Below are 25,920 nucleotides of genomic sequence, written 5' to 3'. Positions count from 1 at the left end.
TCCACCCACCTTGGTTCCGTAACCCTTACTGTCCATCGGTGTCAGCCGTGGCTCAGTGGGCAGCACTCTGGCCTCCGAGTCAGGAGGTTGTGGGTTCAAGCCCCACTCCAGACTTTAGCACATAATTCAGGCAGACACGCCCAGTGCAGTACTGAGGGAGCGCCGCACTGTCGGAGGGTCAGTACTGAGGGAGAGCCGCACTGTCGGAGGGTCAGTACTGAGGGAGCGCCGCACTGTCGGAGGGTCAGTACTGAGGGAGCGCCGCACTGTCGGAGGGTCAGTACTGAGGGAGCGCCGCACTGTCGGAGGGTCAGTACTGAGGGAGCGCCGCACTGTCGGAGGGTCAGTACTGAGGGAGCGCCGCACTGTCGGAGGGGCAGTACTGAGGGAGCGCCGCACTGTCGGAGGGGCAGTACTGAGGGAGCGCCGCACTGTCGGAGGGGCAGTACTGAGGGAGCGCCGCACTGTCGGAGGGGCAGTACTGAGGGAGCGCCGCACTGTCGGAGGGGCAGTACTGAGGGAGCGCCGCACTGTCGGAGGGGCAGTACTGAGGGAGCGCCGCACTGTCGGAGGGGCAGTACTGAGGGAGCGCCGCACTGTCGGAGGGGCAGTACTGAGGGAGCGCCGCACTGTCGGAGGGGCAGTACTGAGGGAGCGCCGCACTGTCGGAGGGGCAGTACTGAGGGAGCGCCGCACTGTCGGAGGGGCAGTACTGAGGGAGCGCCGCACTGTCGGAGGGGCAGTACTGAGGGAGCGCCGCACTGTCGGAGGGGCAGTACTGAGGGAGCGCCGCACTGTCGGAGGGGCAGTACTGAGGGAGCGCCGCACTGTCGGAGGGGCAGTACTGAGGGAGCGCCGCACTGTCGGAGGGGCAGTACTGAGGGAGCGCCGCACTGTCGGAGGGGCAGTACTGAGGGAGCGCCGCACTGTCGGAGGGGCAGTACTGAGGGAGCGCCGCACTGTCGGAGGGGCAGTACTGAGGGAGCGCCGCACTGTCGGAGGGGCAGTACTGAGGGAGCGCCGCACTGTCGGAGGGGCAGTACTGAGGGAGCGCCGCACTGTCGGAGGGGCAGTACTGAGGGAGCGCCGCACTGTCGGAGGGGCAGTACTGAGGGAGCGCCGCACTGTCGGAGGGGCAGTACTGAGGGAGCGCCGCACTGTCGGAGGGGCAGTACTGAGGGAGCGCCGCACTGTCGGAGGGGCAGTACTGAGGGAGCGCCGCACTGTCGGAGGGGCAGTACTGAGGGAGCGCCGCACTGTCGGAGGGGCAGTACTGAGGGAGCGCCGCACTGTCGGAGGGGCAGTACTGAGGGAGCGCCGCACTGTCGGAGGGGCAGTACTGAGGGAGCGCCGCACTGTCGGAGGGGCAGTACTGAGGGAGCGCCGCACTGTCGGAGGGGCAGTACTGAGGGAGCGCCGCACTGTCGGAGGGGCAGTACTGAGGGAGCGCCGCACTGTCGGAGGGGCAGTACTGAGGGAGCGCCGCACTGTCGGAGGGGCAGTACTGAGGGAGCGCCGCACTGTCGGAGGGGCAGTACTGAGGGAGCGCCGCACTGTCGGAGGGGCAGTACTGAGGGAGCGCCGCACTGTCGGAGGGGCAGTACTGAGGGAGCGCCGCACTGTCGGAGGGGCAGTACTGAGGGAGCGCCGCACTGTCGGAGGGGCAGTACTGAGGGAGCGCCGCACTGTCGGAGGGGCAGTACTGAGGGAGCGCCGCACTGTCGGACGGTCAGTACTGAGGGAGCGCCGCACTGTCAGAGGGGCAGTACTGAGGGAGAGCCGCACTGTCGGAGAGGCAGTACTGAGGGAGCACTGCACCGTCGGAGGGGCAGTGCTGAGGGAGCGCTGCACCGTCGGAGGGGCTGTGCTGAGGGAGCGCTGCACCGTCGGAGGGGCTGTGCTGAGGGAGCGCTGCACCGTCGGAGGGGCAGTGCTGAGGGAGCGCTGCACTGTCGGAGGTGCCGTCTTTCGGATGAGACGTTAAACCGAGGCCCTGTCTGCTTTCTCGGGTGGATGTAAAAGATCCTGTGGTGCTATTTCACAGAAGAGCAGAGGGGTTCGCCCTGGTGTTCTGGGCCAATATTTATCCCTCAATCAACATCACAAAAACAGATTATCTGGACATTTATCACATTGCTGTTTGCGGGAGCTTGCTGTGCGCAAATTGACTGCTGTGCTTCCTACATTACAACAGTGACCACACTTCAAAAAGTACTTCATTGGCTGTGAAGCGGTTTGGGACGTCTGGTGGTTGTGAAAGGCGCTACAGAAATGCAAGTCTGTCTTTATTTCTAACAAAAATCTATCAAGTTCCAATTGACCTGTTTTGGGAGAGAGTTTTGCAGATTTCCACCACCCTTTGTGTGGAGAAGTGCTTCCTGACATCACCCCTGAACGGCCTGGCTCTAATTTTAAGGTTCTGCCCCCTTGTTCTGGACTCCCCCCACCAGAGGAAGGAGTTTCTCTCTATCCACCCGATCGAATCCTTTAATCATCTTAAACACCTCGATCAGATCACCCCTCAACCTTCTACCCTCGAGGGAACACAAGCCCAGTCTGTGGAACCTGTCCTCGTAATTTAACCCTCTCAGCCCCGGTATCATTCTGGTGAATCTGCGCCGCTCCCCCTCCGAGGCCAGTGTACCCTTGCTGAGGGGCGGGGCCCGGAACTGAACCCAGTGTCCAGGTGGGGTCTGACCAGAGCTCAGTGCAGCTGGAGCACAACTTCCACCCCTTTGTGTTCCAGCCCTCGAGATAAAAGCCAGCATTCCATTAGCCCCATCAATTGCTTTTGTATCCCTGCCTAGTGGCTTTGAGTGATCGCTGTTCATGGACCCCCAAATCGCTCTCTGCTCCTCCACACCACCTTCCTCACGCACAGAGTTCCCAATCTCGGCTGGGCTATCAGCAGACCTGCCAGGAACTAATTGTACGGTGGAACATGATCGAGGGGCTGAATGGCCTCCTACCTTCACCAGAGGTGCCCAGTAAAGGGAGGGCACACCAGCCTATGTGGTTCATTCTCTACCTGGTGCCCAGCTGCAGAGTGGGACTGGCAGAGACTCAGGAGGCACGACACCTGGTTAAAAAGGGGAAGCTGAAAATCACAGAACGGAAAGGCGGGGCCTCCCTCACCCGCGATCAATTGTAAAGAGATCCTTTAGGGCTTACCCGCATTAAAAATGTGCACGTCAATCTGCCGAAGGGTCTCGTAATCCTCCCCCGAACAGTATCCACCGAACGAGTAGACTTTGTGTCCGACGGCCACAGCGGCGTGATTCACCCTCCGCGGACCTCCTTCCAGGTGCACCGCCCACCGCAACATTCCCTTCAGTTGGGCATCAGCCTCCCGAGGTGCACCATCCCAGCCAGGCCGCACCGCGCGCTCAGGGGCAGCTCATTCTGACTGCAGCTAGAGGGAGGGAGAACACAAACACACACGGTTACTCCTGCAGGCCCGACATCCACCCCCACGGGTTTGGAGCCTGTGGCGCTCGCTCCACCAGTTGATTCAATACCGCCTCTACTCTACGAGGAGGGAAGCTTTTTCCTTCAGGATTTGCAGGGCGAGAATGCCACCCGGCTGACTGATGGTCCCTGTGGTGATCGTGAGGGCTATTTATTAATTTTACATACATGGAACTTACAGCACAGATACAGGCCATTCGGTCCAAGCCAGTGCTTATGCTCCACACGAGCCTCCTCCCACCCCTCTTCATCTCACCCCATCAACACATCGTTCTACTCCTTCCTTAATGAAGGTTGTGGGTTCAAGTCCCACTCCAGAGACTTGAGCACAAAAATCTAGGCTGACACTCCAGTGCAGTGCTAAGGAAGTGCTGCACTGTCAGAGGTGCAGTCTTTCGGATGAAACGTTAAACCAAGGCCCCGTCTGCTCTCTCAGGTGGACGTAAACATAAGAAATAGGAGCAGGAGTCAGCCACTTGGCCCCTTGAGCCTGCTCCGCCATTCAATGAGATCATGGCTGATCTTGGGCTCAAAGCCACTTCCCTGCCCGCTCCCCATAACCCTTCACTCCCTTATCTTGCAAAAATCTGTCTATCTCCACCTTAAATGTATTTAATGACCCAGCCTCCACGGCTCTCTGGGCAGAGAATGCTACAGATTCTCGACCCTCAGAGAAGAAATTCCTCCTCATCTCAGTTCTAAATGGGCGGCCCTTTATTCTGAAACTGTGCCCCCGAGTTCTAGATTTCCCCACGAGGGGAAACATCCTCTCTGCATCTACCTTGTCGAGCCCCCTCAGTATCTTATATGTTTCGATAAGATCACCTCTCATTCTTCTAAACTCCAATGAGTATCGGCCCAGCCTGCTCAACCTTTCTTCATAAGTCAACCCCCTCATCTCTGGAATTAACCGAGTGAATCGTCTCTGAACTGCCTCCAATGCAAGTATATCCTTCCTTAAATTGCGTTCCTTGGTCACAATCCTCCGAGCAGTACCGAACAGCGGCCCGAGGGAGCACAGGCTCCCTCACTGGGATGAGGAGAGGGCTGTCTGACAGCGGGCGTCAGCTGCCGGAATGAGGAGCGGCCCGAGGGAGCACAGGCTCCCTCACTGGGATGAGGAGAGGGCTGTCTGACAGCGGGCGTCAGCTGCCGGAATGAGGAGCGGCCCGAGGGAGCACAGGCTCCCTCACTGGGATGAGGAGGGGGCTGGCTGACAGCGGGCGTCAGCTGCCGGAATGAGGAGCGGCCCGAGGGAGCACAGGCTCCCTCACTGGGATGAGGAGGGGGCTGGCTGACAGCGGGCGTCAGCTGCCGGAATGAGGATTGAGTGGGTTTGCAGTGCGATCACACACAAGCTGGTTTGTCGACGGGCTGACCATGATTAGATTCTGTATTTTCACACACGCACAGCATACGCGTCACCCTTCAAAACATAGAATCATCATAGAAAAATTACAGCACAGCAGGAGGCCATTCGGCCCATCGTGTCCATGCTGGTCGGAAAAGAGCTCTCCAGCCTAATCCCACCTTCCAGCACTAGGTCCGTAGGTTACGGCTCTTCAAGTGCACATCCGAGTACCAACCACATTTTCCCCCTCAATCCCCTCTAATCCTCCGACCAATGACTTTAAATCTCTGCCCCCTGGTTATTGATCTCTCTAAGGGAAACAGGTCCTTCCTATCCACTCTATCCAGGCCCCTCATAATTTTATACACCTCGATTAAATCTCCCCTCAGCCTCCTCTGTTCCAAAGAAAACAGACCCAGCCTATCCAGTCTTTCCTCAGAGCTAAGATTCTCTACTCCCAGCAACATCCTTGTAAATCTCCTCTGTACCCTCTCTAGTGCAATCACATCTTTCCTGTAATGTGGTGACCAGAACTGCACGCAGTACTCTAGCTGAGGCCTAACTAGTGTTTTATACAGTTCAAGCATTAACCCCCCTGCTCTTATATTCTATGCCACGGCTAATAAAGGCAAGCATTGCTTGTTTAAAAAGGGAGGATGGGATAAACTCCTGGGGCCCCCCCCCCCCAATCCAGTCGCCCTTCGGCACGTCCGTCTCGCATCCCCTGTCAACACAATAGAATCAGAGAAATATACAGCACAGGAGGAGGCCATTCAGCCCATCGTGTCTGTGCCGGCCGACAAAGAGCTATCCAGCCTAATCCCACTTTCCAGCTCTGGGTCCGTAGCCCTGTAGGTTACAGCACTTCAGGTGCATATCCAAGTACTTTTTAAATATGATGAGGGTCTCTGCCTCCACCACCCTTTCAGGCAGTGAGTTCCAGACCCCCACCACCCTCTGGGTGAAAAACATTCTCCTCAACTCCCCTCTAATCCTTCCCCCAATTACTTTAAATCTCTGCCCCCTGGTTATTGACCTCTCTAAGGGAAATAGGTCCTTCCTATCCACTCTATCTGGGACCCTCATAATTTTATACATATCAGCTTCCTGTTCCAGACATCCGTCCCCCTTCAACACATCCATCCATTTCCCCCCCCCTGTCACTCTTCAACAGGTCTATCCCACGTCACCCGTCACCCTCCAACAGATCTATCCCCCATCACACCATCCTTCGGAACAGGCACTCACTCCCATCCACCGAGCAGCTGGAGATATAGACTGGCCGGTGTTTGAAGGAGCGGACAGCGACACGGTGCTTTTGGTTGAGTCGACACACCAGCGACTCCACCCAGTGAGGTGTCCCCTGTAGCAATGTGCAGAGAGGGTGGCACTAAAAGCCAGGGCCAGTTCCCCTTAAACAAAGCAGCAAAAAGATGCATTTCAAAGAAGAAAATAAAAACTAAACAGATCCACAAAAATATTCTGAAAGGCCTCTGGCTGCAACTGCGGCCGCACAAGAACCGGCTCTGGACCCAGTCACTGCAGCCCAGCGGTCGGGAGTTCAAATCCCACCAGGGCAAGTCGGGAAAATGAACTCAATACCGCTGGTCCTTTATGGCGAGCATCAGGAAGTGACATTGAAAGGGGTCAGATTGGACCACAAGAGGCAGGTTCAAAAAAATGGTAGGAAATTTGGCAGTCGGCCGTGGTTCAGTGGGCTGCACTCTCACCTCCGAGTCAGAAGGTTGTGGGTTACATAAGAACATAAGAAATAGGAGCAGGAGTCGGCCCCTCGAGCCTGCTCCGTCATTCAATGCGATCATGGCTGATCTTCTACCTCATCCCCACCTTCCCGCACTATCCCCATATCCCTCGATTCCAAAAATCTATCGATCTCGGCCTTGAATATACTCAACGACTGAGCCTCCACAGCCCTCTGGGGTAGAGAATTCCAAAGATTCACCGCCCTCTGAGTGAAGAAATTCCTCCTCATCTCAGTCCTAAATGGCCGACCCCTTATTCTGAGACTGTAACCCCTGGTTCTAGACTCCCCAGCCAGGGGAAACATCCTCCCAGCATCTACCCTGTCAAGCCCTGTAAGAATGTTGTATGTTTCAATGAGATCACCTCTCATTCTTCTAAACTCTAGGGAATATAGGCCTAGTCTACTCAATCTCTCCTCATAGGACAATCCCGCCATCCCAGGAACCAGCCTGGTGAACCTTCGCTGCACTCCCTCTATGGCAAGTATATCCTTCCTTAGGTAAGGAGACCAAAACTGTACACAATACTCCAGGTGTGGTCTCACCAGAGCCCTATATAATTGCAGTAAGACGTCTTTACTCTTATACTCAAATCCTCTTGTAATAAAGGTAAACATACCATTTGCTTTCCTAATTGCTTGCTGTACCTGCATGTTAACTTTCAGTGATTCGTGTACAAGGACACCCAGGTCCCTCTGAACACCAACATTTCCCAATCTCTCAACATTTAAAAAATACTCTGCTTTTCTATTTTTTCTACCAAAGTGGATAACTTCACATTTCTCCACATTATATTCCATTTGCCATGTTCTTGCCCACTCACTTAGCTTGTCTATATTGCCTTGAAGCCTCCTTGCATCCTCCTCACAACTTACATTCCCACCCAGCTTTGTATCATCAGCAAACTGGGATATATTACATTTGGTCCCCTCATCCAAATCATTGATGTAGATTGTGAATAGCTGAGGCCCAAGCACTGATCCTTGTGATACCCCACTAGTTACAGCCTGACAACCCGAAAATGACCCGTTTATTCCTACTCTGGTCTCTGTCCATTAACCAATCCTCACTCCATGCTAGTATATTACCCCCAATCCCATGAGCCCTAGTTTTGTTTAATAACCTCTTTTGTGGCACCTTATCGAATGCCTTCTGAAAATCCAAATACACCACATCCACTGGTTCCCCCTTATCTATTCTGCTAGTTACAACCTCAATAAACCTAACAGATTTGTCAAACATGATTTCCCTTTCATAAACCCGTGTTGACTCTGCCCAATCCTATTATTATTTTCTAAGTGCCCTGTTACCACGTCCTTAATAATAGATTCTAGCATTTTCCCTACTACTGACGTCAGGCTAATTGGTCTGTAGTTCCCAGTTTTCTCTCTCCCTCCTTTCTTAAATAGTGAGGTTATATTTGCCACCTTCCAATCCGCAGGAACCGTTCTAGAGTCTATGGACTTTTGGAAAATGACAACCAATGCATCCACTATCTCTATAACCACCTCTTTCAAAACCCTAGGATGTAGGCCATCAGGTCCTGGGGATTTATCAGCTTTCAGTCCCATTAATTTCTCCAGTACTATTTTTTTTACTAATACTAATATCTTTCAGTTCCTCATTCTCGCTAGACCCTTGGTTCTCCACTATATCCGGGAAGTGTTTTTGCGTCTTCTTCCGTGAAGACAGACACAAAGTATTTGTTTAATTTCTCTGCCATTTCCTTATTCCCCATTATAACTTCTCCTGTCTCAGCCTGTAAGGGACCCACATTTACCTCACTAATCTTTTCCTTTTTACATACTTATAGAAGCTTTTACAGTCTGTTTTTATGTCTCTCGCTAGTTTACTCATATTCTATTTTCCCTTCATCAATTTCTTGTCCCACTCCAGAGACTTGAGCACAAGAATCCAGGCTGACACACCAGTGCCGTACCGGGTATAATCCTAAAACAGGTGCATTAACAGCGAGACCTGGGGGTATATGTGCACAAATCATTGAAGGTGGCAGGGCAGGTTGAGGGAGCGCCGCACTGTCGGAGGGGCGGTACTGAGGGAGCGCCGCACTGTCGGAGGGGCGGTACTGAGGGAGCGCCGCACTGTCGGAGGGGCGGTACTGAGGGAGCGCCGCACTGTCGGAGGGGCGGTACTGAGGGAGCGCCGCACTGTCGGAGGGGCAGTACTGAGGGAGCGCCGCACTGTCGGAGGGTCAGTACTGAGGGAGCGCCGCACTGTCGGAGGGGCGGTACTGAGGGAGCGCCGCACTGTCGGAGGGGCAGGTTGAGGGAGCGCCGCACTGTCGGAGGGGCGGTACTGAGGGAGCGCCGCACTGTCGGAGGGGCAGTACTGAGGGAGCGCCGCACTGTCGGAGGGGCAGTACTGAGGGAGCGCCGCACTGTCGGAGGGGCGGTACTGAGGGAGCGCCACACTGTCGGAGGGGCAGTACTGAGGGAGCGCCGCACTGTCGGAGGGGCAGTACTGAGGGAGCGCCGCACTGTCGGAGGGGCGGTACTGAGGGAGCGCCGCACTGTCGGAGGGGCAGGTTGAGGGAGCGCCGCACTGTCGGAGGGGCGGTACTGAGGGAGCGCCGCACTGTCGGAGGGGCAGTACTGAGGGAGCGCCGCACTGTCGGAGGGGCAGTACTGAGGGAGCGCCGCACTGTCGGAGGGGCGGTACTGAGGGAGCGCCGCACTGTCGGAGGGGCAGGTTGAGGGAGCGCCGCACTGTCGGAGGGGCGGTACTGAGGGAGCGCCGCACTGTCGGAGGGGCAGTACTGAGGAAGCGCCGCACTGTCGGAGGGGCGGTACTGAGGGAGCGCCGCACTGTCGGAGGGGCAGTACTGAGGGAGCGCCGCACTGTCGGAGGGGCGGTACTGAGGGAGCGCCGCACTGTCGGAGGGGCAGTACTGAGGGAGCGCCGCACTGTCGGAGGGGCGGTACTGAGGGAGCGCCGCACTGTCGGAGGGGCGGTACTGAGGGAGCGCCACACTGTCGGAGGGGCGGTACTGAGGGAGCGCCGCACTGTCGGAGAGGCAGTACTGAGGGAGCGCCGCACTGTCGGAGGGGCAGTACTGAGGGAGCGCCGCACTGTCGGAGGGGCAGCACTGAGGGAGCGCCGCACTGTCGGAGGGGCGGTCCCTCAGATGAAACATTAAACGGAGGCCAAATCTGTCTACTCCAATTCAGGGGGATATTAAAGGTCCCGCAGCACTATTCAAAGAGCAGGGATGTACTACTTGTTTCCTGGCCAATATTTATCCCTTAACCAACAGCATTGCAAAGACCGGCTCGTGGAACCGTGAGCGTAAAATGAATAAAGTGAGAAAAAGTGGGCAACACCCTGTGGTAAACCACTTTTATCGTTCACTATCGTTACTCTATAGTTATCACTGTTGTATCACTATACGAGGTCGCCTCTTGTCGCGCTGTTATACCTGGGCTGACCACCTCCGACTCCGCCCATGGCTCCACCTACCTGCCCAGGTATAAAGGTAGTCGACTGGCTGGTATTCCTCCTTGTTGGACCCGATCACCCACGAGGGTGGGCTCTGTTATTTAGTCAATAAAAACCTTTAGTTACGTTCCTAACTTGTCGCTTTTTATTGGACGAATTGATAGGTATATCAATTTTATTGACTAAATTTTAAAGATGTCTACTACTGGCCAGCCAGAAGCCCTCCCAGAAGCACAGCCACAGCAGCTTTCAGACACCAGGCTACACCAGCCGGCTTGGCTGCAAGCCCTCAAACCACCGTACCTGGATCTAAACCCACAGGCAGCAAACTCAGCCCTCAACTTCAAACACTGGCTGGACTGCTTCGAATCCTACCTGGAAGAATCCGGCGTCCCTCAGAGATCCAAACTAAGAGTTCTGAACGCCCAAGCGAGCCCGAGAGTATACGCACTCATCCAGGACACGACTACATACGAGGCTGCTATCAACCTACTGAAACAGCAGTACCGGAGCCCGGTAAATTACATGTGCACCAGGCACCTCCTGAGATCCCGCCCGCAACAGCCAGGAGAGTCTGTAGCTGAATTTTTACGGGCGCTAAGAGCACTCGGCAGGAACTGTGACTTTAAAGCGGTGACGGCTGTTGAAAATACGGAAGATAATATCCGCGATGCCTTTGTGAAAGGCCTACGGTCCGACTACTCATGGCAAAGACTGCTTGAAGCTAAAGACCTCGACCTGGACAAAGCTGAAGCCCTCGCTCTCTCCCTAGAGGTGGCCCATCAGGACCAGGAGGCGTTTTCCAGGTACTGCTCGCGACCCTGGGACTCGGGCCCGACCCCTACCGCAATACCCTTCGCAGCGCCGCCCCCGGGACCTACCTCAGCGTTGGCGTCCCGGACCCGACCGGGACCGCCACCCCCGGTACCGGCTCCGACATCGGGCACCCGCGATCGGGCCGCCGGCTGCTTCTTTTGCGGCCAGGAGAAGCACCCGAGGTCGCGCTGCCCAGCCAGGAACTCTACCTGCTCAACCTGCAGAAAGAAAGGCCACTTCTCTAAGGCCTGCAGGAGCGGATCTTCAGAGGCCAGCAGTGCCTCATGCGAACTGTGGGGGCGGCCATCTTCTTTCAAGGCAACTGAGGCCAGCATCCCCACACGTGAGTCATGGGGGCGGCCATCTTTGATCAAGGCAACCGACCCCAATAGTGCCTCATGTGAGTTATGGGGGCAGCCATCTTCTCCGCCATTTTGTCCTACCTCGTGGGAGACGCCATTTTACCCACCACGCCCGACTGCCACCGGGCCCCCGGACCCGACGACCGCCTCGCCCGCAGACGACAACGACTCGCTTACCTACACACTAGCCTCCGTCACTCTGGATCAAGCCCGCCCACACCACCTGTCCAAGTCGATGATGGACATCAAAGTAAACGGCCACGCCACGACCTGCCTGTTCGACAGCGGAAGCACGGAGAGCTTCATCCACCCGGACACGGTGAGCCACTACTCCCTCCCTGTCCTGCCAACGCGCAACCGAATCTCGATGGCATCGAGGTCCCACGCCACGGACATTAGCGGCTACTGTGTTGTGACCTTGTCGGTTAAGGGTACGGAGTATAAAAATTTTAAACTCCTCGTCCTCCCCCAGCTCTGCGCTGCCGTCCTACTAGGGCTGGACTTCCAATCCCACCTCCAAAGTGTAACCCTAGCATACGGTGGACCCCTCCCCCCACTCACCGTCGACAACCAGCGAATGTTAAACCGCCCACCGCGTAACACCTGCAGCCTATCCACCCTCAAGGTGCCGCCACCTTCCCTGTTCGCTAACCTCACCCCCGACTGCAAACCCGTCGCTACCAAGAGCAGGCGGTACAGCGCTGGGGACAGAGCCTTCATTAGCTCTGAGGTGCGGCGCCTCCTGAAAGAGGGCATTATCGAGGGGAGCAACAGCCCCTGGCGTGCCCAGGTCGTGGTCGTTAAGACCGGCGATAAAAATCGCCTGGTCATCGACTACAGCCAGACCATAAACAGATACACCCAGCTGGACGCATACCCACTTCCCCGCATATCTGACATGGTCAATCAGATTGCACAATACCGCGTATTCTCGACCATCGACCTTAAGTCGGCCTACCACCAACTCCCTATCCACCCCGAGGACCGCCAGTACACCGCCTTCGAGGCGAATGGGCGCCTATACCACTTCCTTAGGGTCCCCTTCGGTGTCACCAACGGGGTCTCGGTCTTCCAAAGGGAGATGGACCGGATGGTTGACCAGAACGGACTGCAGGCCACATTCCCCTACCTAGATAACGTCACCATCTGCGGCCGCGACCGGCAGGACCATGACGTGAATCTGGAGAAATTCCTCCGTACGGCCCAACCTCACCTTGCAATAAGGAGAAATGTGTGTTTAAACACCTCGCGCCTTGCCATCCTTGGCTGTGTAGTAGAGAACGGACTCATCGGCCCCGACCCCGAAAGAATGCGCCCCCTCATGGAGCTACCCCTCCCCCACTGCCCTAAGGCACTTAAGAGAACCCTGGGGCTCTTCGCCTACTATGCCCAATGGGTGCCCAATTATGCGGACAAAGCCAGACCCCTCATGAAGTCCACATCCTTCCCCCTCACGGAGGAAGCATGCGCGGCCTTCTCCCTCATCAAGGGAGACATAGCCAAGGCCACAATGCACGCAGTGGATGAGTCCATCCCCTTCCAAGTGGAGAGCGATGCATCCGACTTCGCCCTAGCCGCTACCCTTAACCAGGAGGGGAGGCCGGTGGCCTTCTTCTCAAGGACCCTACAGGGCCCCGAGATCCGACACTCGTCGGTCGAGAAGGAAGCCCAGGCAATTGTGGAGGCGGTACGGCGCTGGAGGCATTACCTGGCAGGCAAACGATTTACCCTCCTCACCGGCCAACGTTCGGTTGCTTTCATGTTTAAATAACAAGCTGAGGGGCAAAATCAAGAATGACAAGATCTTGAGGTGGAGAATCGAGCTATCCACCTACGATTATGATATCTTGTACCGGCCAGGTAAGCTGAACGAACCCCCTGATGCTCTTTCACGAATTACATGCGCCAGCGCGCATATTGATAGACTTCAGACCCTCCACAACGACCTCTGCCACCCCGGGGTCACCAGACTTTACCATTTCATTAAGGCCCGCAACCTGACCTACTCCATCGAGGAGGTCAGGACCATGACCAGGAACTGCCAGACCTGCGCCGAGTGCAAACCGCACTTCTATAGGCCGGACAGAGCAAGCCTGATCAAGGCCACCCGCCCCTTCGAGCGCCTGAGCATCGACTTTAAGGGGCCTCTACTGTCATCTGACCGCAATGTGTACTTCCTCAACATCGTTGATGAGTACTCCCGTTTCCCTTCCCCTGCCCAGACATGACCAGTACCACGGTCATCAAGTGCCTGAATGACCTCTTCGCCTTGTTCGGGTTCCCGAACTATATACATAGTGACCGGGGCTCCTCCTTCATGAGCGAGGAACTCCGTCAGTTCCTACTAGCGAGAGGTATTGCAGCAAGTAGGACCACCAGCTACAACCCCCGAGGGAACGGCCAGGTGGAAAGAGAGAACGCGACGGTATGGAAGGCCGTCCTCTTAGCCTTAAAGTCTAAGGGCCTCCCAACCTCCCGCTGGCAGGAAGTCCTCCCGACAGCGCTGCACTCCATCCGGTCACTACTTTGCACTGCCGTTAACGCCACCCCCCCATGAACGAATGTTTGTTTTCCCCAGGAAGTCGACTACGGGAACCACTCTACCAACCTGGCTGACCTCTCCGGGGCCCGTCTTGCTGCGAAAGCACGTGAGGGCCCATAAAACGGACCCCCTGGTCGAGAGGGTGAACCTCCTGCACGCCAACCCCCAGTACGCCTACGTGGCTTACCCAGACGGGCGGGAGGACACTGTCTCCTTACGAGACCTCGCACCCTCGGGCACTCCGGAGACACCACCTTTACCCCCCCCCCCACCACCCCCCCAATTCCAGCCCAGGTAGACGGCATGCCGGAACCCCACGAGCCTTCGCCGACCACGCAGACACCAGCATTAACACCGGATAATGCAGCACCGCCGCTGCGACGATCGGAGAGGCTTACGAGGCCTCCGGACAGACTGACATACCAGAACTGGTAGTACACTTCACCCCGCCGGACTCAAATCTAAACAAGGGGTGAATGTGGTAAACCACTTTTATCGTTCACTATCGTTACTCTATAGTTATCACTGTTGTATTGTTATCACTGTTCTCACTGTTGTATCACTATACGAGGTCGCCTCTTGTCGCGCTGTTATACCTGGGCTGACCACCTCCGGCTCCGCCCATGGCTCCACCTACCTGCCCAGGTATAAAGGTAGTCGACTGGCTGGTATTCCTCCTTGTTGGACCCGATCACCCACGAGGGTGGGCTCTGTTATTTAGTCAATAAAAACCTTTAGTTACGTTCCTAACTCGTCGCTTTTTATTGGACGAATTGATAGGCATATCACACCCCTACAAACATTTATATAAAATTCAAAAGCAGGTATTAAACACATGCACCTCTGGCAACATGTGTAACCTTTCATCAAACAAAATAGTTGCTTCCAGGGGAAAGAGCAGTCAGTTTTTCCACACATGCTGCCGTGCCACTGAGCATTTCCAGCTTTTCCCGTTTTTATTTTCAGATTGCCAGCATGTGCGGTATTTTTCTTTCATTGAGACCAGCGTCTCGTTCCCCTGAAACTGCAGTCACCAGGAGGACGGGCACACACACGGGGACAGATACAAAGTGCAGTGGACACGGAGCTGCCCATGGCAGCTTGACAGCAACTTTTTTGGGCCTCTGCCACTGGATCAGACATTTTTAGCACATGTGCAGTACAAAGGCACTTTTCCACTGAAGGAGTTCAGTTGACAGCAGATACGCCCACGGTCCACAGTCCAGGACCTGACCTTCACACGCAGACAGGCATCGGAAATCCAGATCCGCCTGGGCTCTACAAGCTGCAATGGGTTCTCGGGAACACGTGGAGCCCAAGCTATGGGATTTGTTGGTCTCCAGTCTGCAAGGGGCTTCAATTGGAGAATTGGCAGGAGGCAAGAGAAAAGGGGGAAGAGGGGTGGATAGAGGTCACGGTGCCAGAGCTCCATAGCGCTAAGCATGTAATAATGGGAGTGCACGTAACGTATTAAAGCGTCCCAAGGCGCTTCACAGGAGCGATTATCAAACAAAATTTGACACCGAGCCACAAGATATTAGGGCAGGTGACCAAAAGCTTGGTCAAAGAGGTCGGTTTTAAGGAGCGTCTTAAAGGAGGAGAGAGAGGTAGAGAGGCGGAGAGGTTTAGGGAGGGAATTCCAGAGCTTAGGGCCTCGGCAACTGAAGGCACGGCCACCAATGGTGGAGTGATGGAAATCGGGGATGCTTAAGAGACCAGAATTGGAGGAGCGCAGAGATCCTGGAAGGTTGTAGGGCTGCAGGATGTTAGAGATAGGGAGGGGCGAGGACAATGTCATTTTTTTTGGGCTGTGTGGAACATTCAAGAAGTCAACGCATGCGCAGTTTTTGCATTTAAAAGCTGGTGAGCCGGCTTTGTGGGTTCTCCGGAGCAGCGCGTGGTCGTGCAGCGTAAAGGAAACATTGGGCAAGGCCACGGAGGGGTTTGAAAACAAGGATGACCATTTTAAAATCGAGCGTTTCCGGACCGGAAGCCAATGACCGGGAGTCAGTGAGCACAGGAGTGATGGGTGAACGGGACTCGGTGAAGGTTAGGACACGGGCAGCAGAGTTGGGGGCGAGTTGAGGAACAATAATCATGTGACGTGCGGCCCTCACCTCTGTAGTGCCAAGAGCTGCCGGGAGGGAACTAAAGTGCTCATTAACCCAATCACAGGCGAGGGCTAGCAGCATCCACAAGGGAGATCCCTGCTTCGATAAACAAATAGTCACACCTCATTACCCACATTAAAGGCAAGCGCGGGAGGATGACCAGGCAGCTGTGTGCTTGCTGGCATTGCGGTTTAAACATCTTGAGATAATAAATGGATTTAAAGTGTGGCCCTTAAACTGGTATCATTGGGTGCAATTCAGCAGTTGACCCATTCGACACTGAAGCACACCAGACCTGCACCGATAGCTCCCAGGCAATCAGACTGCCCTCATGCATGGCACAGCTTTATACTTTACTCTTCAGAGAATCATAGAATTTACGGCACAGGAGGAGGCCATTTGGCCCATCGTGCCTGTGCCGGCCGACAGAGCGACCCAGCCTAATCCCACTTTCCAGCTCTTGGTCCATAGCCCTGTAGGTTACAACACTTCAGGTGCATATCCAAGTACTTTTTAAATGTGATGAGGGTTTCTGCCTCTCCCACCCTTTCAGGCAGTGAGTTCCAGACCCCCACCACCCTCTGGGTGAAAAAAGTCCTCAACTCCCCTCTAATCCTTCCACCAATTAGTTTAAATCTATGCCCCTGGTAACTGACCCCTCTGCTAAGGGAAATAGGTCCTTCCTATCCACTCTATCTAGGCCCCTCAATTTTATACACCTCAATCAAATCTCCCCTCTTGCTCTCTGTTTCAAACAACCCCAGCCCGAAATACCATACTCTGAGAACAGGGCGCACACAGGTGCTGGTCACTCCCGCAGACTGTACCGAGCGACTCCGCAGCCAATGAATGAGTTTTTGAAGCAAGATCACAGATGAGGATAAAACAGGGTGGCTAATGTTCTCACAAGGTCCCACAAACAGCAAATGAGGGGAATGATGGTTAATCGGACGCTGGTGGCATTCGCTGAAGCAGCACTGACTGCCAGGACACCGGGGAGTTCCCCTCTGCTCTTCATTGAATAGTGCCGCGGGATTTTTTACTTTCACTTGAGGGGGGCTTCCCTCAGTACTGCCCCTCCGACAGTGCAGCGCTCCCTCAGCACTGCCCCTCCGACAGTGCAGCGCTCCCTCAGTACTGCCCCTCCGACAGTGCAGCGCTCCCTCAGTACTGCCCCTCCGACAGTGCAGCGCTCCCTCAGCACTGCCCCTCCGACAGTGCAGCGCTCCCTCAGCACTGCCCCTCCGACAGTACGGCGCTCCCTCAGTACAGCCCCTATGATAGTGCAGCACCCGCTTAGTACTGCCCCTCCAACAGTGCAGCACTCCCTCAGTACTGCCCCTCCGACAGTGCAGCACTCCCTCAGTACTGCCCCTCCGACAGTGCAGCACTCCCTCAGTACTGCCCCTCCGACAGTGCAGCACTCCCTCAGTACTGCCCCTCCGACAGTGCAGCACTCCCTCAGTACTGCCCCTCCGACAGTGCAGCACTCCCTCAGTACTGCCCCTCCGACAGTGCAGCACTCCCTCAGTACTGCCCCTCCGACAGTGCAGCACTCCCTCAGTACTGCCCCTCCGACAGTGCAGCACTCCCTCAGTACTGCCCCTCCGACAGTGCAGCACTCCCTCAGTACTGCCCCTCCGACAGTGCAGCGCTCCCTCAGTACTGCCCCTCCGACAGTGCAGCGCTCCCTCAGTACTGCCCCTCCGACAGTGCGGCGCGCCCCAAGCACTGCCCCTCCGACAATCGCTGAAGGGTCTATCGTCAGGCTGCAAACAATTTTCTTACTGAAAAGAAATCACGTTTCATTTTCTCAGAACTTTATGGTTCACCTTTGACTGGACCCTGACATGAAACCGGGGCAGTCTGCTGAGCAGGGACAGTTAGAGGTTTAACCAGTTATCACAAAACAATAGTATTCCTACAGCGGATAGAAGTTGACGTTAGCCAATTATCACCCAAACAGCTCCCAACCAGTCCTGACTCCCCCCCCGCCACCACCTCTACGACCAGCCAGAGAAAGTTGCCGTCACTGCTCCCAGTGAAGAGAGATTTTGTAAAACCACAGCTAGTTACTTACCCTATGGGCTGATGCTGCAAGTTAGAATTTCGGAAACCTTTTCCTCCTTGTGTATGGAAGCGCTGGTGGGCAATGAATCCCCAGTACTCACCCTACGCTGTACAGCACCTTTAGATATAGTCAGTCGCTCCCAACACTTGGCACTACTCTCCCCAAGACTGAAAATAGCCCCTCGGTTCCTTGTATTCCATACAAGCTATGCTATTTCCAGCATGCACTACTTGTTCTGTCCAATAGAGAACCGAGTAACAGAGGTTATCAACTGACATTTATCAACAACGTTTTTTTAAACGTAGCCTGCACTGTCCATTCAAAGCTCACACCGAATATTCAGTGTCAAAGGTCGGCACACACCCTTTTATTTTTATCTTTGAACTCTTCTGTTGCAAGCGACGAGTGCATTTGCAAATCATTCAAAAGGAACTGGAAATTTTGATTTAGTTATAACAGATTGCAAAGAACACCGGTAGATTTGGGAAGGTGCAGTCAAGTTCCAAGGGGCAGTGCTCCAAGTCCCGTCAAAATGTACGCTTCGTGTCAAAGGAGCTTCAACTGACATGAAACCAGCACCACGACCGAGAGCTCTTAAACTGGGCACACAGCGACCCATTGGATCACTTCCAAAGATGTGCGGGTTAGGTTGATTGGCCATGATAAAAATTGGCCCTTAGTGTTAGGGGGGATTAAATATGTGGGGTTACGGGGATAGGGCTTGGGTGGGATGGCTGTCGGTGTAGGGACTGGGTGCTAGGGTTTGGATGATCAGCCATGATCTCGTTGAATGGCGGAGCAGACTCGAAGGGCCGAATGGCCTACTCCTGCTCCTTGTTTCTAGATCTTAAACCAGTCAAAGGAAGGACTTGCAGGTTTACAGCACCTGTCAACACATCCCAATGTACCAATGTAGTACTTTTGAGGTGCAGTCACTATTGAAATGTAGGAGACGCGGCAGCCAATATGCGCACAGCAAGCTCCCACGACTAGCAAGAGATAATGACCACATGATCTGTTTTAGCAAGAACATAAATAGGAGTCGTCGGCCATTCGGCCCCTCGAGCCTGCTCCGCCATCCAAGATGACCATGGCTGAGCTTCAATCTCACCTCCACTTTCCCGCCCGATCCCCATGTCCCTAGATTCCCTCAGTGCCTAACAGTTTATCGATCTCAGCCTTGAATATACTCAACGACTGAGCCTCCGCAGCCCTCTGGGGCAGAGAATTCCAAAGATTCACCGCCCTCAGTGAAGAAATTCCTCCTCATCTCAGTCTTAATGGCCGACCCCTTCTCCAGAGACTGTGCCCCCTAGTTCTAGACTCTCCAGCCAGGGGGAAAACAGCCTCTCAGCATCGACCCTGTCAATCGCTCTCAGAATCTTGAATGCTTCAATGAGATCACCTCTCATTCTTCTGGTGGGGGGGTGGGGAAGAGGAGGGAAAACTCTTATTCCCTGTTGAAAAATGCTCTCCGTCTCCCCTCACAGTGTGGAGAAATTAATCATGATGCAGCACGATTCGGTTATACAATGCGGTGCATGACACACCCGTCACTTGACAGGACACAGTATAACTATGATCAGCTACACATTAATTCTATTGACAAATGGGCCTGTGGCCAGGTTAAGCAACTGTGGAGTATTGGCATGTATTGAAGAGTGGTGTGTACATTGTGTGCAGTCCCACACACGTTAATATACGTTAGTCTATAATTAATGAAGCACAAACTAACAGAAAAGAAAGACGTGCATTTCTATAGCACCTTCCATGACCACCGGGCGTCCCAAAGCGCTTTCCAGCCAGCGAAGTACTTTTTGAAGTGTAGTCACGGTTGTAATGTAGGAAACGCAGCAACCAATTAGCGCACAGCAAGCTCCCACAAACGGCAATATAATAATGACCAGATAATCTGTTTTAGTGATGTTGATTAAGGGATAAATATTGGCCCCAAGACACCGGGGTTAACTTCCCCTGTTCTTCTTCAAAATAGTGCCTGGGGATCTTTTACATCCACCCGAGAAAGCAGACGGGGCCTCGGTTTAACGTCTCATCTGAAAGACGGCACCACCAACAGTGCGGCACTCCCTCAGTACTGCCCCTCCGACAGTACGGTTCTCCCTCAGTACTGCCCCTCCGACAGTGCGGTTCTCCCTCAGTACGGCTCTCCCTCAGTACTGCCCTTCCGACAGTGCGGTTCTCCCTCAGTACCACCCCTCCGACAGTGCGGTTCTCCCTCAGTACCGCCCCTCCGACAGTACGGCTCTCCCTCAGTACTGCCCCTCCGACAGTGCGGCTCTCCCTCAGTACTGCCCCTCCGACAGTGCGGCTCTCCCTCAGTACTGCCCCTCCGACAGTACGGCTCTCCCTCAGTACTGCCCCTCCGACAGTGCGGCTCTTCCTCAGTACTGCCACTCCGACAGTGCGGCTCTCCCTCAGTACTGCCCCTCCGACAGTGCGGCTCTCCCTCAGTACTGCCCCTCCGACAGTGCGGCTCTCCCTCAGTACTGACCCTCCGACAGTGCAGTTCTCCCTCAGTACTGACCCTCCGACAGTCCAGTGCAGTAGAGGGAGAGCCGCACTATCAGCCTGGACTATGTGCTCGAGTCTCTGGAGTGGGACTTGAACCCACGACCTTCACACCCAGGGGTGAGTGTGCTACCACTGCGCCATGGCTGATAATATAAAAAATCTGACTGCATAACATCAACAATGACTGCACTTTAAAAGTTGGCTGTGAATCGATTTGAGAAGTCCTGAAGATGTGACCGTGCTATAAATGCAGGTTAACTCCCACTTTCTCATTGAGCAGTGTATCAACGCAGCACCAGAGGTTTGTTTGCTGTTCTACAGAATACTCTTGCCTAACTAGTCATGTCAATAAAGACTTGAACGCTGGAGGTACATCAACCACGGACAGCTCCACGTCACCATCAGATACAAACAAAATACCTGACCAGATCAGAGCGTCTGATAAAACACTGCACACACTCGGAGCACCGACTCTCCACTGAGCCAATCCAGGGGAGGTTAATAGAGCAGCGCTGGGCTCTGAAATGCCAGATGAACACAAAGTTAACTGCCTGAGCCACACATCTCATGTTTGTTTCCGGCTGTGCATAACTGAAGGGCTCAAAGTGGAACTGTCTTGTCACGTGTATTGAAGATTCAATCCATCATTTACTGGCCCCTGCTCAGGACTGGGTGACCACAGTACAAACTCTACTGGCCCCTGCTCGGGACTGGGTGACCACAGTACAAACTCTACTGGCTCCTGCTCGGGACTGGGTGACCACAGTACAAACTCTACTGGCTCCTGCTCGGGACTGGGTGACCACAGTACAAACTCTACTGGCCCCTGCTCGGGACTGACGACCACAGTACAAACTCTACTGGCTCCTGCTCGGGACTGGGTGACCACAGTACAAACTCTACTGGCCCCTGCTCAGGACTGGGTGACCACAGTACAAACTCTACTGGCTCCTGCTCGGGACTGGGTGACCACAGTACAAACTCTACTGGCTCCTGCTCGGGACTGGGTGACCACAGTACAAACTCTACTGGCTCCTGCTCGGGACTGGGTGACCACAGTACAAACTCTACTGGCTCCTGCTCGGGACTGGGTGACCACAGTACAAACTCTACTGGCCCCTGCTCGGGACTGACGACCACAGTACAAACTCTACTGGCTCCTGCTCGGGACTGACGACCACAGTACAAACTCTACTGGCCCCTGCTCGGGACTGGGTGACCACAGTACAAACTCTACTGGCCCCTGCTCGGGACTGGGTGACCACAGTACAAACTCTACTGGCCCCTGCTCGGGACTGGGTGACCACAGTACAAACTCTACTGGCTCCTGCTCAGGACTGGGTGACCACAGTACAAACTCTACTGGCCCCTGCTCGGGACTGACGACCACAGTACAAACTCTACTGGCTCCTGCTCGGGGCTGGGTGACCACAGTACAAACTCTACTGGCCCCTGCTCGGGGCTGGGTGACCACAGTACAAACTCTACTGGCTCCTGCTCGGGACTGGGTGACCACAGTACAAACTCTACTGGCTCCTGCTCGGGGCTGGGTGACCACAGTGCAAACTCTACTGGCCCCTGCTCGGGACTGATGACCACAGTACAAACTCTACTGGCTCCTGCTCGGGACTGGGTGACCACAGTACAAACTCTACTGGCTCCTGCTCGGGACTGGGTGACCACAGTACAAACTCTACTGGCCCCTGCTCGGGACTGACGACCACAGTACAAACTCTACTGGCCCCTGCTCAGGACTGGGTGACCACAGTACAAACTCTACTGGCTCCTGCTCGGGACTGGGTGACCACAGTACAAACTCTACTGGCCCCTGCTCGGGACTGGGGGACCACAGTGCAAACTCTACTGGCCCCTGCTCGGGACTGGGTGACCACAGTACAAACTCTACTGGCCCCTGCTCGGGACTGGGTGACCACAGTACAAACTCTACTGGCTCCTGCTCGGGACTGGGTGACCACAGTACAAACTCTACTGGCCCCTGCTCGGGACTGGGTGACCACAGTACAAACTCTACTGGCCCCTGCTCGGGACTGATGACCACAGTACAAACTCTACTGGCTCCTGCTCGGGGCTGGGTGACCACAGTGCAAACTCTACTGGCCCCTGCTCGGGACTGGGTGACCACAGTACAAACTCTACTGGCTCCTGCTCGGGACTGGGTGACCACAGTACAAACTCTACTGGCCCCTGCTCGGGACTGGGTGACCACAGTATAAACTCTACTGGCTCCTGCTCGGGACTGGGTGACCACAGTACAAACTCTACTGGCCCCTGCTCGGGACTGGGTGACCACAGTACAAACTCTACTGGCCCCTGCTCGGGACTGATGATCACAGTACAAACTCTACTGGCTCCTGCTCGGGACTGGGTGACCACAGTACAAACTCTACTGGCTCCTGCTCGGGGCTGGGTGACCACAGTACAAACTCTACTGGCCCCTGCTCGGGACTGGGTGACCACAGTACAAACTCTACTGGCCCCTGCTCGGGACTGGGTGACCACAGTGCAAACTCTACTGGCCCCTGCTCGGGACTGATGACCACAGTACAAACTCTACTGGCTCCTGCTCGGGACTGGGTGACCATAGTACAAACTCCCTTTACCCGAGAGAGAGGTTTTTCTTCATCGCACATTCTTTCGCTTGACCAACCCTGATTTGAATCGCTCCACCATTGGTGGCCGTGCCTTCAGCTGCCTGGGCCCCAAGCTCTGAAATTCCCTCCCTAAACCTCTCTTTCCTCCTTTAAGACGCTCCTTAAAACCGACCTCACCTGCCCTAATTTCTCCTTACGTGGCTCGGTGTCATTTTGTTTGATAATCGCTCCTGTGAAGCACCTTGACGTTTTACTATGTTAAAGGCGCTATATAAATACAAGTTGTTGTTGTAAGTTTCTTCCAAACTGGGTCACCTGCCAATGTGTTCAATGTTTACAAAGAGAGAATGTGCTGGAAACACTCAGCCGGTCATGACAATGGGGAAATGGCGGACATGTTGAACAATTACTTTGCGCCAGTATTTACAGTAGAAGAGGATAGCATGCCGGAAGTCCCAAAGAAACTAATATTGAATCGGGGACAGGGACTCAATAAAATTAACGTAAGCAAAATAACAGTAATGAAGAAACTAATGGCAGTAAAGTGACACAAACCCCCAGGGCCAGATGGTTTCCATCCCAGGGTTTTAAAGGAAGGTGAGCACATTGCAGATGCCCGAACTATAATCTTCCAAAGTTCTCTAGATTCAGGAACCGTCCCTTTAGATTGGAAAATTGCGCAGGTCACTCCGCTATTTAAGAATGGCGAGACAGGGAAACCAGGGAATTATAGAGCAGTGAGTCTAACATCTGTTGTGGGGAAATTGCTGGAGTCTATAATTAAGGGCAGGGTAACTGAACACCTTGAACATTTTCAGCTGATCAGAGAGAGCCAGCATGGATTTGTGAAAGGTAGGTCACGCCTGACAAACCTGATTGCATTTTTTGAGGTGACTAAAGTAGTGGACAGGGGAATGTCTATGGATGTTATTTATCTGGACTTCCAGAAGGCATTTGATAAAGTTCCACATAAGAGACTGTTAACTAAGGTTGAAGCCCACAGAATTGAGGGCAAATTATTGACCTGGTTAGGAAATTGGCTGAGTGGCAGGAGACGGGCAGTAGGGATAATGGGCAGGTACTCAAATTAACAGGAGGTGATTAGTGGTGTCCCGCAGGGATCTGTGTTGGGGCCTCAACTATTCACAATATTTATTAACGACTTAGATGATGGCATAGAAAGTCATATATCCAAATTTGCCGATGACACAAAGATAGGCGGCAGTGTAGATAGAAGCATAAAATTACAAAGGGATAGCGACAGATTAAGTGAATGGGCAAAACTGGCAAATGGAATTCAGTGTAAGCAAATGTGAGGTCACCCACTTTGGACTTAAAAAGGATAGAACAGGGGACTGGCTAAATGGTGAAAGACTAAAAACAGTGGAGGGCCAAGAGACTCGGGTCCAGGTACATAGATCCAACTGTCATGGACAGGTACTGAAAATAATCAGAAAGGCTAATGGAATGCTGGCCTTTATATCTAGAGGACTAGAATACAAGGGGGTAGAAGTTATGCTGAAGTTATACAAAGCCCTGGTTAGACCACACCTGGAGCACTGTGAGCAGTTCTGGGCACCACACCTTAGGAAGGATATATTGGCCTTGGAGGGAGTGCAGCGTAGATTTAGAGTCATACAGCACAGAAAGAGGCCCTTCGGCCCATCGTGTCCACACCGGCCATCAAGCCCTGTCTATTCTAATCCCATTTTCCAGCACTTGGTCCGTAGCCTTGTATGCTATGGCGTTTCAAGTGCTCATCTAAATGCTTCTTGAATGTTGTGAGGGTTCCTGCCTCTACCACCCTTTCAGGCAGTGAGTTCCAGATTCCAACCACCCTCTGGGTGAAAAAGTTTTCCCTCAAATCCCCTCTAAACCTCCTGCCCCTTATCTTTAAACTATGGCCCCTTGTTATTGACCCCTCTACTAAGGGGAAAAGTTCCTTTCTATGCCCCTCATAATCTTGTACACCACAATCAGGTCCCCCCCCCTCAGCCTTCTCTGCTCTAAGGAAAACAACCCCAGCCTGTCCAGTCTCTCTTCATAGCTGAAGCGCTCCAGCCCAGGTAACATCCTGGTGAATCTCCTCTGCACCCTCTCCAATGCAATCACATCCTTCCTATAGTGTGGCGACCAGAACTGCACACAGTATTCCAGCTGTGGCCTAACTAGCATTTTGTACAGCTCCATCATAACCTCCCTGCTCTTATATTCTATGCCTCGGCTAATGAAGGCAATTATGGGAGATTTTAACTATCATGTTAATTGGACAAATCAAATTGGGCAGGGCTGCCTTGAGGATGAGTTCATTGAGTGTATTAGGGATGGGTTTCTTGAGCAGTATGTAACTGAACCGACCAGGGGGCAAGCAACCTTAGATCTGGTCCTGCGTAACGAGACAGGATTAATTAAAAATGTCCTAGTAAAGGATCCCCTTGGAATGAGTGACCATAACATGGTTGAATTCCATATTCAATTTGAGGGTGAGAAGGTTGGATCTCAAACAAGCGTGCTAAGCTTGAATAAAGGAGACTATGAAGGTATGAGAGCGGAATTGAGTAGAGTGGATTGGGAAAATAGATTAAAGGGTAAGACGATACATGATCAGTGGTGTACATTTAAGGAGTTATTTTACAACTTCCAAAAAAAATATATTCCACTGAAAAGAAAAGGGTGTAAAAGAAAAGACAGCCATCCGTGGCTAAGTAAAGAAATTAAGGATAGTATTCGACTAAAAACAAGGGCATATAAGGTAGCCAAATCTAGTGGGAGGATAGAGGATTGGGAAAACTTTAAAAGACAGCAAAAAATAACAAAAAGATTGATTAAGAAAGGG

General features: G+C 53.7%; 1 protein-coding gene across 2 annotated transcripts in view; it reads right to left on the bottom strand.

Moving 5' to 3' along the window:
- klhdc3 (kelch domain containing 3) overlaps nt 1-25,920 on the bottom strand; it is a 124,842-nt gene that overhangs the window by 86,209 nt on the left and 12,713 nt on the right. The window contains exons 1-2 of one of the 2 annotated variants that reach the window (XM_085998122.1): nt 17,950-18,109; nt 3,172-3,412 (exon numbers count right to left, since the gene is read on the bottom strand). In XM_085998122.1, coding sequence (XP_085854248.1) covers nt 3,172-3,325 — 154 coding nt within the window. In that variant the 5' untranslated portion in view covers nt 3,326-3,412; nt 17,950-18,109. Of the gene's footprint in view, nt 1-3,171; nt 3,413-17,949; nt 18,110-25,920 lie in introns of those variants that run through there. The other variant, XM_085998121.1, reaches the window with a different exon arrangement.

Source organism: Somniosus microcephalus, chromosome 9 (genome assembly GCF_052327205.1).
Source record: "Somniosus microcephalus isolate GS21.2 chromosome 9, FLI_Smic_1.0, whole genome shotgun sequence".
Lineage (NCBI taxonomy): Eukaryota > Metazoa > Chordata > Chondrichthyes > Squaliformes > Somniosidae > Somniosus > Somniosus microcephalus.
This window is presented reverse-complemented; position numbering and strand designations above follow the sequence as displayed.